At 38.3% G+C, this 13,485-nt stretch overlaps 1 protein-coding gene across 3 annotated transcripts in view; it reads right to left on the bottom strand.

Annotated features, from left to right (window-relative positions):
* Frl (formin-like protein) overlaps positions 1–13,485 on the bottom strand; it is a 659,403-nt gene that overhangs the window by 126,631 nt on the left and 519,287 nt on the right. For all 3 annotated transcript variants that reach the window (XM_070084297.1, XM_070084296.1, XM_070084295.1), the window contains exons 17-18: positions 4,272–4,466; positions 2,403–2,566 (exon numbers count right to left, since the gene is read on the bottom strand). In XM_070084297.1, the coding sequence (XP_069940398.1) occupies positions 2,403–2,566; positions 4,272–4,466 (359 nt within the window). The remainder of the gene's footprint in view (positions 1–2,402; positions 2,567–4,271; positions 4,467–13,485) is intronic.

Below are 13,485 nucleotides of genomic sequence, written 5' to 3' on the forward strand. Positions count from 1 at the left end.
GACTTGAGTCCTGGAAATGGGAAGTACAATGCCTGCACTTTAAAGGAGGGGTTTGGGATATTGGCAGTTTGGAGGGATATGTTGTGTATCTTTATATGTTTATGCTTCTAGACTGTTGTATTCTGAGCACCTCTGCAAAAACAGTGATAATGTGCGAGTGTGGTGAAAGTGTTGAATGATGATGAAAGTATTTTCTTTTTGGGGATTTTCTTTCTTTTTTGGGTCACCCTGCCTCGGTGGGAGACGGCCGACTTGTTGAAAAAAAAAATAATAATAATAATAATAATAATAATAATAATAATAATAATAATAATAATAATAATAATAATCCTAGGTAGTAGGTTGGTAGACAGCAACCGTCCAGGGAGGTACTACCGCCCTGCCAAGTGAGTGTAAAACGGAAGCCTGTAATTGTTTTACATGATGGTAGGATTGCTGGTGTCTTTTGTCTGTCTCATAAATATGCAAGATTACAGGTAAGTCTTGCTACTTCTACTTACACTTAGGTCACACTAAACATACATGTACAAGCATATATATACACACCCCTCTGGGTTTTCTTCTATTTTCTTTCTAATTCTTGTTCTTGTTTATTTCCTCTTATCTCCATGGGGAAGTGGAACAGAATTCTTCCTCTGTAAGCCATGCGTGTCGTAAGAGGCGACTAAAATGCCGGGAGCAAGGGGCTAGTAACCCCTTCTCCTGTATATATTACTAAATTTAAAAGGAGAAACTTCAGTTTTTTCTTTTGGGCCACCCCACCTCAGTGGGATACGGCTGGTACGTTGAAAGAAGAAGGATTGCTGGTGTCCATTTTTCTGTCTCATAAACATGCAAGATTTCAGGTATGTCTTGCTACTTCTACTTACACTTAGGTCACACTACACATACATGTACAAGCATATATATACACACCCCTCTGGGTTTCCTAATATTTTCTTACTAGTTCTTGTTCTTGTTGTTTATTTCCTTACCTCCATGGGGAAGTGGAACAGAATTCTTCCTCCGTAAGCCATGCGTGTTGTAGGAGGCAACTAAAATGCCGGGAGCAAGGGGCTAGTAACCTCTTCTCCTGTATATATTACTAAATGTAAAAGGAGAAACTTTCGTTTTTCCTTTTGGGCCACCCCGCCTCGGTGGGATACGGCCGGTGTGTTGAAAGAAAGAAAGAATAATAATAATAATAATAATTACTATTATTATTATTAATTTAGGGAATTGAAGCTCTATCGTTATAAAAATAATAATAATATTTATAGGTAGTAGGTTGGAAGACAGCAACCGCCCAGGGAGGTACTACCGTCCTGCCAAGTGAGTGTAAAACGAAAGCCTGTAATTGTTTTACATGATGGTAGGATTGCTGGTGTCTTTTTTTCTGTCTCATGAACATGCAAGATTTCAGGTATGTCTTGCTACTTCTACTTACACTTAGGTCACACTACACATACGTGTATAAGCATACATATATGGACACACCCCTCTGGGTTTTCTGCTATTTTCTTTCTAGTTCTTGTTCTTGTTTATTTCCTCTTATCTCCATGGGGAAGTGGAACAGAATTCTTCCTCCATAAGCCAGGCATGTTGTAAGAGGCGACTAAAATGCCGGGAGCAAGGGGCTAGTAACCCCTTCTCCTGTATATATTACTAAATGTACAAGGAGAAGCTTTCGTTTTTCCTTTTGGGCCACCCCGCCTCAGTGGGATATGGCTGGTGTGTTGAAAGAAAGAATAATAATAATATTCTTCTTCTTTCTTTCAACACACCGGCCGTATCCCACCAAGGCGGGGTGGCTCAAAAGGAAAAGCAAAAGTTTCTCCTTTCAAATTTAGTAATATATACAGGAGAAGGGGTTACTAGCCCCTTGCTCCCGGCATTTTAGTTGCCTCTTACAACACGCATGGCTTATGGAGGAAGAATTCTGTTCCACTTCCCCATGGAGATAAGAGGAAATAAACAAGAACAAGAACTAGAAAGAAAATAGAAGAAAACCCAGAGGGGTATGTATATATACGCTTGTACATGTATGTGTAGTGTGACCTAAGTGTAAGTAGAAGTAGCAAGACGTACCTGAAATCTTGCATGTTCATGAGACAGAAAAAAGGACACCAGCAATCCTACCATCATATAAAACAATTACAGGCTTTCGTTTTACACTCACTTGGCAGGACGGTGGTACCTCCCTGGGCGGTTGCTGTTTACCAACCTACTACCTAGGAATATTATTATTATTATTATTAATTTAGGTAACTGGAGCACATGGCATATGAATTCATTTCAATGAGGAAAACTGATTTGATATATGAGCAAATTGAGTTACAAGCTTGGTCAAGGAATGAATTAAATTTGTAAGTCAAAGTACCACTGTATTATTTGTTTAGTGAACAAAATAACTAAAATCCTACCTTTCTAAGTTTATCTTCTGAGTTACACAAAAACTCCTTCAGCACTGCCAGAGCAGCATGTCCTTCTGCACTTCGCATATCCCGATAACGATCATGTTCTTTCTTAGCTTGCTCCATCCCTTTTTCTAATTCATTCACATCAGTGATAATATTCTCCAAGGATACTGAAATATAAAGAAATTTTAAATATTTTTTAAACATTCCACATATTCTCACATAAAATTTTCAAGAATAATCTTGCTTTATTTCACTTAGCTTTTACATCTTCTAATTAGTAAACACAGGCACACATCTCACTCATATGGGCTTTATGCACGGACTCCCACACCATATACATAATACAGTAATAGACAATAGGAACTGAAGTGGTATATGCCAAGTCAATACCAGCCAAGTGAAACGAATGACACTGGATACCTTTATTAACGACAATGTTGCAGGCATGTACTGTAGGTGCTTTATCAAGTCACTGAGTTGACAAAGTTCCTGCATGGCCAAAATGTTCTGCATCTTAAGTCTCATTTACTTCACCAGCAGTAAACAACAGCTGTGTTGTAGATGCTGACAAATTCATATTCTTCCTGCTGGAGATCATAGATGCAGGAAGCATCAGTGATCTCCAGATTAGTGAAGAGAAGGTGACATCAACTGTTGCCACATATCTAGGGTAATGATCTGGAATATGTCCTTAGCATGAGTGTATTAGCTAAGCATAACACTGAAAACCCCACAGACATATGTCTGTGAAACAAGCTCATTTAGCTGTTACCATAAATGCCCAAATCCAAGGCAAAATAATGAGAGAATAAATACAGTACAGCAGGGCCCCACTTTACGGCATTCTGCTAATACAGTCATCTACATGCCTATGAAAATGACTAAGAGAGGACATGCCAAATGCTCTCAGGCACATGAATCACCAGTTTATAGCTATATCAGTCTTGGAAAAACGATGGCAGGTTATAACTGCTTCTGAGAAAACACAAATGATGATGGTCTCTAGGCACCATGATGGTAATGCTGAAGCAGTGGTAAGAATGAATGGGAGTGTGTTGGAACCCAGGGATGAGGTGGCTAACAGAAGGGTGAAATCTGACTCCAAACTGTATATGAACAACAACATAGTAAATCTTGCAAGCAAGGCAGCCAAGAAGCTAACAGCACTAAGGCATATCTCATACCTATTCAACAGCAGAAGCTTCAAAAATCTGTACAAGGCACAAGTGCACTCACACCTTGAGAATGTTCCACTTTCTTGGATTGCCTGCCCCCTGTCTCATCTACAACTTGTGGACAGAATAGAGAAAAGAGCAAGACAACTTCTCTCTTGCCTGGACCTGACCTGGATATATACATCATTTCAGCAGAGCCTTCAAAAGAGGAAAGATGTGGGTGGTCTTACTTTTATGTACAAGGCCAAGGCCACTTGGCTCCACTTCACAGACAGCAAGACAGCTTCTATAAAACAAGATGGGCAACAAACAGCAACTACATTCTGGCTGCACACTTCTCAAGAACATCACTTCATCTGAGATCATATATTTTTAGACTGACTCAAATCTGGAGCATGTTCGTACAACATAACATAAATGAAATAAAGTAAGTCGACCAAATGAAATTGCTGGCCCACAGCTGGCTCTAACTTCATCCTGTTCCAGTATATGTATGCCTCATAACAATAAAAAGGCTTTCAAATGAGCTGAGGTAGGGAACAGCATTTAGTTCGTAAATAAAGGTAGGAATTCAAATCTAACTCTGCAAAAATCCTTGCATAAATAAAAAGAGAGAGGAGAGAAAGTAAGGGAGAGAAATAAAAATCTAACCGTTACAATACAGATAATGTCAGTGAATAATAACGAGTTTACTCACCTTGTGCAGCCTTCTCAATAAATCTCAGCTCAGATTCAAAGTTATTGAGATCAGCAAACTTAAGGCGTATGGTGTCTTGGATATAGTGCAACAAGCTCATCTTCTTGTCTGCTGACTTGGTGTCACATAAAGTATCAAGACTTGAAAGTTTAAATCCATATGCAGGTCCTCGTTTGCTGCTATTCATGTAGTTACCTGTCAAAACGATAATATTTATTTGGAGGGGCATTTGAAATGCAGTGTCTACACACTCTTGGCAAGAAGGCTATTAAATGAGTGATGGTGAACACATTTCCTACTTTGGTTCATCCTGCTGTGCTGGGAAACTTACTTTGATAAAGAAATAATGTGCCAATAATAAAAATGGCATATTGTGAAATTTAATTAGTTTATTGATGCTGATTAGTTATTTTGTGTTACTTTATGGAATTTATCAGTCAAGTTAGATTTAGTGAGGTTTTTGTTAATCAACTTTATAAATGAAAAAATCAAGAAAGGAACTAAAAATCAGACTACATATAGTATTTACAAACAACATAGAGTTTTTAATACTTGATGTGCTGTTGGAGTGTGAGCAAAGTAACATTTATGAAAGGATTCAGGGAAACTGGCAGGCTGGACTTGAGTCCTGGAGATGAGAAATATAGTGTCTGCACTCTCAAGGAGGGGTGTTACTGCTGCAGTTTTATAACTGTAGTGTAAAGCACCCCTCTGGCAAGACAGTGATAGAGTGAATGATGATGAAAGTTTTTCTTTTTAGGCCCACCCTGCCTTGGTGGGAATCAGCCGATGTGTTAATAAAAAAAAATAAAAAATGAAGTAAGAAATTATGCAGTACAGTGGAACCCCAATTTTCATCCTTAATCTGTTCCAGAAGGTTGGTTGAAATCCAAAATGGATGAAAACCAAAGTAATATTTCCCATAAGAAATAATGTGAATCCAATTAATCTGTTTCAGACACCCAAAAGTATTAACAAAATATACATTTTATAGAGAATAACTATAGTTTTACATACAGAAAACAATGAGAAATAAATATAAAGGACTAATGAAATGGATAAATTAGCATTTAAATCACTTTTACCTTTATCGAAGAGTCTTGTTGGCATACAGAAGACAGTGAGGAGGGGAGAGGGAGGGGAGAGGGAGGAGAGTTTATTGTTTGGAGACAGGACAAAATACTTGAATATGACGCTAATATAAACTCTACGGTTTATTTATCTATAACAATTCATCTAATATGACATAATAAACAATATTAATAACACAGAAACATGATGTATACTCTAGAATGAATAAATTATGTCATTACGTATGTGATTAGTGGTGGCTACGGCAGCTGCCATTCTCTCTCCTGCTGTGACTACACATCTTCCCATTATTATAAGAGAAAAGGCTGGGCAATGAGAGAAAAGGAACAAAAGTTCCTTCATAAATAGAGATAGAAACTTGAAGTTTCCAATTAGATCTAGTGGATGCCCTTGCCAAGCCCAAGCAGAGAGGGATGCCCACACTCCCACCTGAGTTCAGTAACCGGCTTCCCACCAAAGACCATTAAAGAACAAGGCCTTACCTATAAGGCTTATGTAATGGAGGATACTGAAATGATCTTTCCAAAACTCTCTTAGGGTCAAGTGAGTGTCTGGGGTCACATTTAAACATCTCTGAAACATTGCTTTGGTGTAGAGTTTTTTAAAGTTTGAAATGATCTGCTGGTCCATGGGCTAAAGGAGAGGAGTGGTATTAGGGGGCAAGAACTTTACTGTGATGAACCCATACTCCTCCAGAATTAGGTCATCCATGTTTGGAGGATGAGCAGGTGCATTGTCCATTAGCAGGAGGCACTTGAGATCCAATTTCTTTTCCAAGAGGTAATTCTTCACACTGGGGCCAAACACTTCATTGAACCACTCAATGAAAATTTCCTACGTGACCCATGCCTTATTATTAGCTTTCCAATACACACACAATTTACTCTTCATAACATTGTTTTTCTTGAACGCTTTGGGATTTTCAGAAAGGTACACCAGTTACGGCTTCACTTTGAAATCCCCACTAGCATTACTACAAAACATGAGTATTACCCTGTCTTTCATAGGCTTGTGTCCTGGCAGTCCCTTTTCCTCCTGAGTAATGTAGGTCCTCTTTGGCATTTTCTTCCAAAAGAGGCCTCTTTCGTCACAACTGAACACTTTTTCAGGTTTTAATTGTTCTGTCTGTATGTACTCCTTGAATTCACTTACAAATTTTGTAGCTGCAATTTTGTCCGAACTGGCAGCCTCGCCATACCTCATCACACTGTGTATGCCACTACGGTTCTTAACCCCTTCAGGGTCCAAGGCCCAAATCTGAAGTGGTGCCCCAGTGTCCAAGAATTTAAAAAAAAAAAAAAATTTATTTTTTCTTATGAAATGGTAGAGAATCTTTTTGTGAAGGTAATAAAACAAAAAGTACGAAATTTGATGGAAAACTGACGAAATTATGCTCTCGCGAATTTTGATGTGTCAGCGATATTTACGAATCGGCAATTTTGCCGAATTTGACTCCCAGTTTAGGCCAATTACATTATTCCAGTCAACCAAATTCTTAGCTATTTCACTAGTATTACTTCTATTCTATCGATTGAGCACAAGAAATCGCCAAGTCAACTGTTTCAACTACAAAATAAAGTGATCGGAAATTGTTAATTTGGCCAGTTTAACACAAAGTTCAAAATATTCCAATTTCAAAATGGGGTCCAGAATAAACAATGTAGGTATTCCTGGAACTAAACTAATGTTTCCTCTGTTCATTAGTTACGTTTTGAGGCTTTACAAATAAATTCCATTTTGATTTTTTATTCACATAATGAATTTTTATTCACACCAAAAAATAGAAGATTTACTGTTATGCAATACTGTAATAAGTGTATAAATATCATCACCATATTTGTGAATGTATATTAGACCCACCAGCTGGTGTGTATTAGATGTGCGAGGTCGTTTGTTTACTCTTGAATATCGGCAAAAAATTTAACATTTCCTCTACTTTGAGCTCAGTTTCAAGCCATTTCCAGTGCTAAAACCAATCAAAATCATCTCTATTTCTGTAATATGTCTTCCCTTCTATCAAATGAGACCAAGAAATCACAAATACAACTATAAAAAACATACGAAAAAACACTGTAAAGTCGCTGTTTTAATCGAAAAATCATGATTTCAGTTTTTTCTCTCATTATACACAGTGTGCTGCAGAATCTGTTTTATGTGGTGCACACATACCACATAGATGTATTCTCTCATATCTAGGCCAAAATGTACCACTCACAGTTTATCAGAGTGAGCTGAGCTCATGACGTAGATCTACGGTTTGGACCCTGAACGTAAAGCCGTAGATCTACGGGACGGACCCTGAAAGGGTTAAATCTCTCAAACCAGCCTTTGCTGGCCTTAAATTCACAAATATCAGCACTTGTTACAGGCAATTTCTTTACAAGATTGTCATGCAACTGCCTAGCCTTTTCACAAATAAGCAACTGCATAAGACTATCTCCTGCTAATTGTTTCTCATTTATCCACACCAATAATAACTTCTCAACATCTTCGAGTATTGGTGATCTCATTTTTGTATCTGAGAGAGTTAGAGCAAAGGAAGGGGTAGCAGTAATGTTAAATGATCAGTTATGGAAGGAGAAAAGAGAATATGAATGTGTAAATTCAAGAATTATGTGGATTAAAGTAAAGGTTGGATGCGAGAAGTGGGTCATAACAAGCGTGTATGCACCTGGAGTAGAGAGGAATGCAGAGGAGAGAGAGAGATATTTTGGGAGATGTTAAGTGAATGTATAGGAGCCTTTGAACCAAGTGAGAGAGTAATTGTGGTAGGGGACCTGAATGCTAAAGTAGGAGAAACTTTTAGAGAGGGTGTGGTAGGTAAGTTTGGGGTGCCAGGTGTAAATGATAATGGGAGCCCTTTGATTGAACTTTGTATAGAAAGGGGTTTAGTTATAGGTAATACATATTTTAAGAAAAAGAGGATAAATAAGTATACAAGATATGATGTAGGGTGAAATGACAGTAGTTTGTTGGATTATGTATTGGTAGATAAAAGACTGTTGAGTAGACTTCAGGATGTACATGTTTATAGAGGGGCCACAGATATATCAGATCACTTTCTAGTTGTAGCTACACTGAGAGTAAAAGGTAGATGGGATACAAGGAGAATAGAAGCATCAGGGAAGAGAGAGGTGAAGGTTTATAAACTAAAAGAGGAGGCAGTTAGGGTAAGATATAAACAGCTATTGGAGGATAGATGGGCTAATGAGAGCATAGGCAATGGGGTCGAAGAGGTATGGGGTAGGTTTAAAAATGTAGTGTTAGTGTGTTCAGCAGAAGTTTGTGGTTACAGGAAAGTGGGTGCAGGAGGGAAGAGGAGCGATTGGTGGAATGATGATGTAAAGAGAGTAGTAAGGGAGAAAAAGTTAGCATATGAGAAGTTTTTACAAAGTAGAAGTGATGCGAGGAGGGAAGAGTATATGGAGAAAAAGAGAGGTTAAGAGAGTGGTGAAGCAATGTAAAAAGAGAGCAAATGAGAGAGTGGGTGAGATGTTATCAACAAATTTTGTTGAAAATAAGAAAAAGTTTTGGAGTGAGATTAACAAGTTAAGAAAGCCTAAAGAACAAATGGATTTGTCAGTTAAAAATATGAGAGGAGAGTTATTAAATGGAGAGTTAGAGGTATTGGGAAGATGGAGGGAATATTTTGAGGAATTGTTAAATGTTGATGAAGATAGGGAAGCTGTGATTTCGTGTATAGGGCAAGGAGGAATAACATCTTGTAGGAGTGAGGAAGAGCCAGTTGTGAGTGTGGGGGAAGTTCGTGAGGCAATAGGTAAAATGAAAGGGGGTAAGGCAGCCGGGATTGATGGGATAAAGATAGAAATGTTAAAAGCAGGTGGGGATATAGTTTTGGAGTGGTTGGTGCAATTATTTAATAAATGTATGGAAGAGGGTAAGGTACCTAGGGATTGGCAGAGAGCATGCATAGTTCCTTTGTATAAAGGCAAAGGGGATAAAAGAGAGTGCAAAAATTATAGGGGGATAAGTCTGTTGAGTATACCTGGTAAAGTGTACGGTAGAGTTATAATTGAAAGAATTAAGAGTAAGACGGAGAATAGGATAGCAGATGAACAAGGAGGCTTTAGGAAAGGTAGGGGGTGTGTGGACCAGGTGTTTACAGTGAAACATATAAGTGAACAGTATTTAGATAAGGCTAAAGAGGTCTTTGTGGCATTTATGGATTTGGAAAAGGCATATGACACGGTGGATAGGGGGGCAATGTGGCAGATGTTGCAAGTGTATGGTGTAGGAGGTAGGTTACTGAAAGCACTGAAGAGTTTTTACGAGGATAGTGAGGCTCAAGTTAGAGTATGTAGGAAAGCGGGAAATTTTTTCCCAGTAAAAGTAGGCCTTAGACAAGGATGTGTGATGTCACCGTGGTTGTTTAATATATTTATAGATGGGGTTGTAAGAGAAGTAAATGCGAGGGTCTTGGCAAGAGGCATGGAGTTAAAAGATAAAGAATCACACACAAAGTGGGAGTTGTCACAGCTGCTCTTTGCTGATGACACTGTGCTCTTGGGAGATTCTGAAGAGAAGTTGCAGAAATTGGTGGATGAATTTGGTAGGGTGTGCAAAAGAAGAAAATTAAAGGTGAATACAGGAAAGAGTAAGGTTATGAGGATAACAAAAAGATTAGGTGATGAAAGATTGGATATCAGATTGGAGGGAGAGAGTATGGAGGAGGTGAACATATTCAGATATTTGGGAGTGGACGTGTCAGCGGATGGGTCTATGAAAGATGAGGTGAATCATAGAATTGATGAGGGAAAAAGAGTGAGTGGTGCACTTAGGAGTCTGTGGAGACAAAGAACTTTGTCCTTGGAGGCAAAGAGGGGAATGTATGAGAGTATAGTTTTACCAACGCTCTTATATGGGTGTGAAGCGTGGGTGATGAATGTTGCAGCGAGGAGAAGGCTGGAGGCAGTGGAGATGTCATGTCTGAGGGCAATGTGTGGTGTGAATATAATGCAGAGAATTCGTAGTTTGGAAGTTAGGAGGAGGTGCGGGATTACCAAAACTGTTGTCCAGAGGGCTGAGGAAGGGTTGTTGAGGTGGTTCGGACATGTAGAGAGAATGGAGCGAAACAGAATGACTTCAAGAGTGTATCAGTCTGTAGTGGAAGGAAGGCGGGGTAGGGGTCAGCCTAGGAAAGGTTGGAGGGAGGGGGTAAAGGAGGTTTTGTGTGCGAGGGGCTTGGACTTCCAGCAGGCATGCATGAGCGTGTTTGATAGGAGTGAATGGAGACAAATGGTTTTTAATACTTGACGTGCTGTTGGAGTGTGAGCAAAGTAACATTTATGAAGGGATTCAGGGAAACCGGCAGGCCGGACTTGAGTCCTGGAGATGGGAAGTACAGTGCCTGCACTCTGAAGGAGGGGTGTTAATGTTGCAGTTTAAAAACTGTAGTGTAAAGCACCCTTCTGGCAAGACAGTGATGGAGTGAATGATGGTGAAAGTTTTTCTTTTTCGGGCCACCCTGCCTTGGTGGGAATCGGCCAGTGTGATAATAAAAAAATAATTTACCCCTTTTGCAACAACAGCATCCTTGATTTCCTTTTTCTTGGCCACGATGGAAGCTATGGTTGTATGGGGTTTCTTATACATCCTGGCCAGTTCAGCCACACGTACGCCACTTTCATATTGTTCAATGATGTTTTTCTTGAATTCAATTGTATTTCTCACCTTCTTTACTAAAGGCCTGACACTAGGAGCTTTCTTTGGAGCCATGGTAGCTTATTTAGCAGTTGCAAGCACTAAAATGAATGGAATATTATGAAATATTTCGTATGAACAAGTGAGCGGACCGTCACTCACCAGTAAACAATGGCACACTGGCTGGGGAAGGAGTGCGAGGTGGCTCGGAGCTATGTGTACGCATCTGGGATGAACGACTATTTGCGAGTAAAACAACGATTCGCGAGTCAATGTTTTGACGAAAATAACGTTACGATTTTCGAAAATTACGACTTTCGATCCTTACGATTATCGAGGGTCCATTGTACATATAATAATAATACGTACACATATAATAATAATGTACTATATAATAATAATTATAATAATAGACAGCTTCAACAGGCTGTCACTAGATGGCAGAGATTACCACAACAATGTAGGAGCGGTTGTGGCCGCCTACACTTGTCACATAATAATGTATTTTATTCATTCTAGAGTATATATCAGGTTTCTGTTATTTATATTGTTTATTATGTCATATTAGATGAACTGTGATAGATAAATAAGCCACAGAGTTGATATTAGCAAAATATTCAAGAAGCATTTTGACCTTCTCCAGACAAACTCTCGTCCGTTGCCAATGCCGCCAATATCACTATGTGAATGACATATTTTATTCATCCTAGAGTATACACCTACCATCCGACTTACGACCAAGTCCAGTTCCGAGAAACTGGTCGTAAGTCGAAATGGATGTAAGTTGAACTTTACTACTGAATATCAACATCACATTTTTGTAATGACTTTATTTTATTGTTTTATTTTGGTATTTCATGTTTTACTTTACTTTTTATGCTGTTAGTACTGTATTTTATACTGTAAGGTTTAGGATAAACACTGTGTACAACACAAATCGTTGTTTATTTCCCAGAAATTTGGCATAAAAAACACTGTCGTAAGTCGAGTGGTCGTAAGTCGAGCAGGTCGTAAGTCGGATGGTAGGTGTATATCAGGTTTCTATGTTAGTTATATTGTTTATTATGTCATATTAGATGAATTTTAATAGATAAATAAGTCGTATATATGATATTAGCAAAATACTGAAGTATCTTGCTGTGCCTCTTGAGAGGTGGAATGGATTAATTGCATTTCAATTAATTTAAATGAGGAAAACTGACTCTGCAAACAAGCAAATCCAGATGCGAGCAAGGTCACGAAAAGGATTATACTCATAAGCAGAGGTTCTACTGTAATTCATCTATAAATTTGTACTTTGTTGTGCATCCCATAGTAGAAGATAGAGTTAGAAGTGCAGCAGCACTCATGCTATTTTTGCATTTTTTCTTATGACAAGAGTGATCTAGGAGTGTTTGCCCTGATGTAAACACCATTTTCTTTCATTATAGACCAGAGGCACAGATGAGAGAACGTAACTATCTTACAATTTTATCCCAGAGCGGCAGCTTCTGCCAAGTATCCCACACATAATATGGCATATATTATTCATTTCAGCATCTTTATTTCAGTTCTAGGGTATTTATCGTGTTTCCGATATCAATTTAGAATAAATGTGATAGACAGATAAGCTTTATTACTAATATTAGAGTAAATACACAACATTTTATTAGTGCCACGTCTAGTACCCGACATTCATGACGACTCACCAGATACTGAATGCTCCTTCTGCTGGCCTCTCCCTCTCTCCCATAGCTCCTCCCACTTCGTAACAATGTTAGATGGTGAATTAGACAGAAAAATAAAAAAAAAAAAAATCAGAAAATATTCTGAAAATTCACTACACGTTCAGGTGTGTATTACTTGCCATGTCATAAAAAATAATTTTTGTAAAATTACTATAATTCTTTGTAGAAACATGGTACAGAGATCGTACTTATACCAAAATGTTGCCAGATTCCTAAGCTATTTGTCTGTAAGCTTAACTCATTGTATGTGTATTTTACTTTTTTGTTGTTTTCTGTAACATATATGAGTTATACAAATTAAAATAAAGTTATCAAGTTGGAATTTTCATTTTTATTTTATATTTTCTTCAATTGAACTTTATATAGAAAGGGGTTTGGTTATAGGTAATACATATTTTAAGAAAAAGAGGATAAATAAGTATACAAGATATGATGTAGGGCGAAATGACAGTAGTTTGTTGGACTACATTATTTTATTATTAATTTTATTAACACACTGGCCGATTCCCACCAAGGCAGGGTGGCCTGAAAAAGAAAAACTTTCATCATCATTCACTCCACCACTGTCTTGCCAGAAGGGTGCTTTACACTACAGTTTTTAAACTGCAACATTAACACCCCTCCTTAAGAGTGCAGGCACTGTACTTCCCATCTCCAGGACTCAAGTCCGGCCTGCTCACACTCCAACAGCACGTCAAGTATTAAAAACCATTTGTCTCCATTCACTCCTATCA

Source organism: Cherax quadricarinatus, chromosome 12 (genome assembly GCF_038502225.1).
Source record: "Cherax quadricarinatus isolate ZL_2023a chromosome 12, ASM3850222v1, whole genome shotgun sequence".
NCBI classification, from domain to species: Eukaryota; Metazoa; Arthropoda; class Malacostraca; order Decapoda; family Parastacidae; genus Cherax; species Cherax quadricarinatus.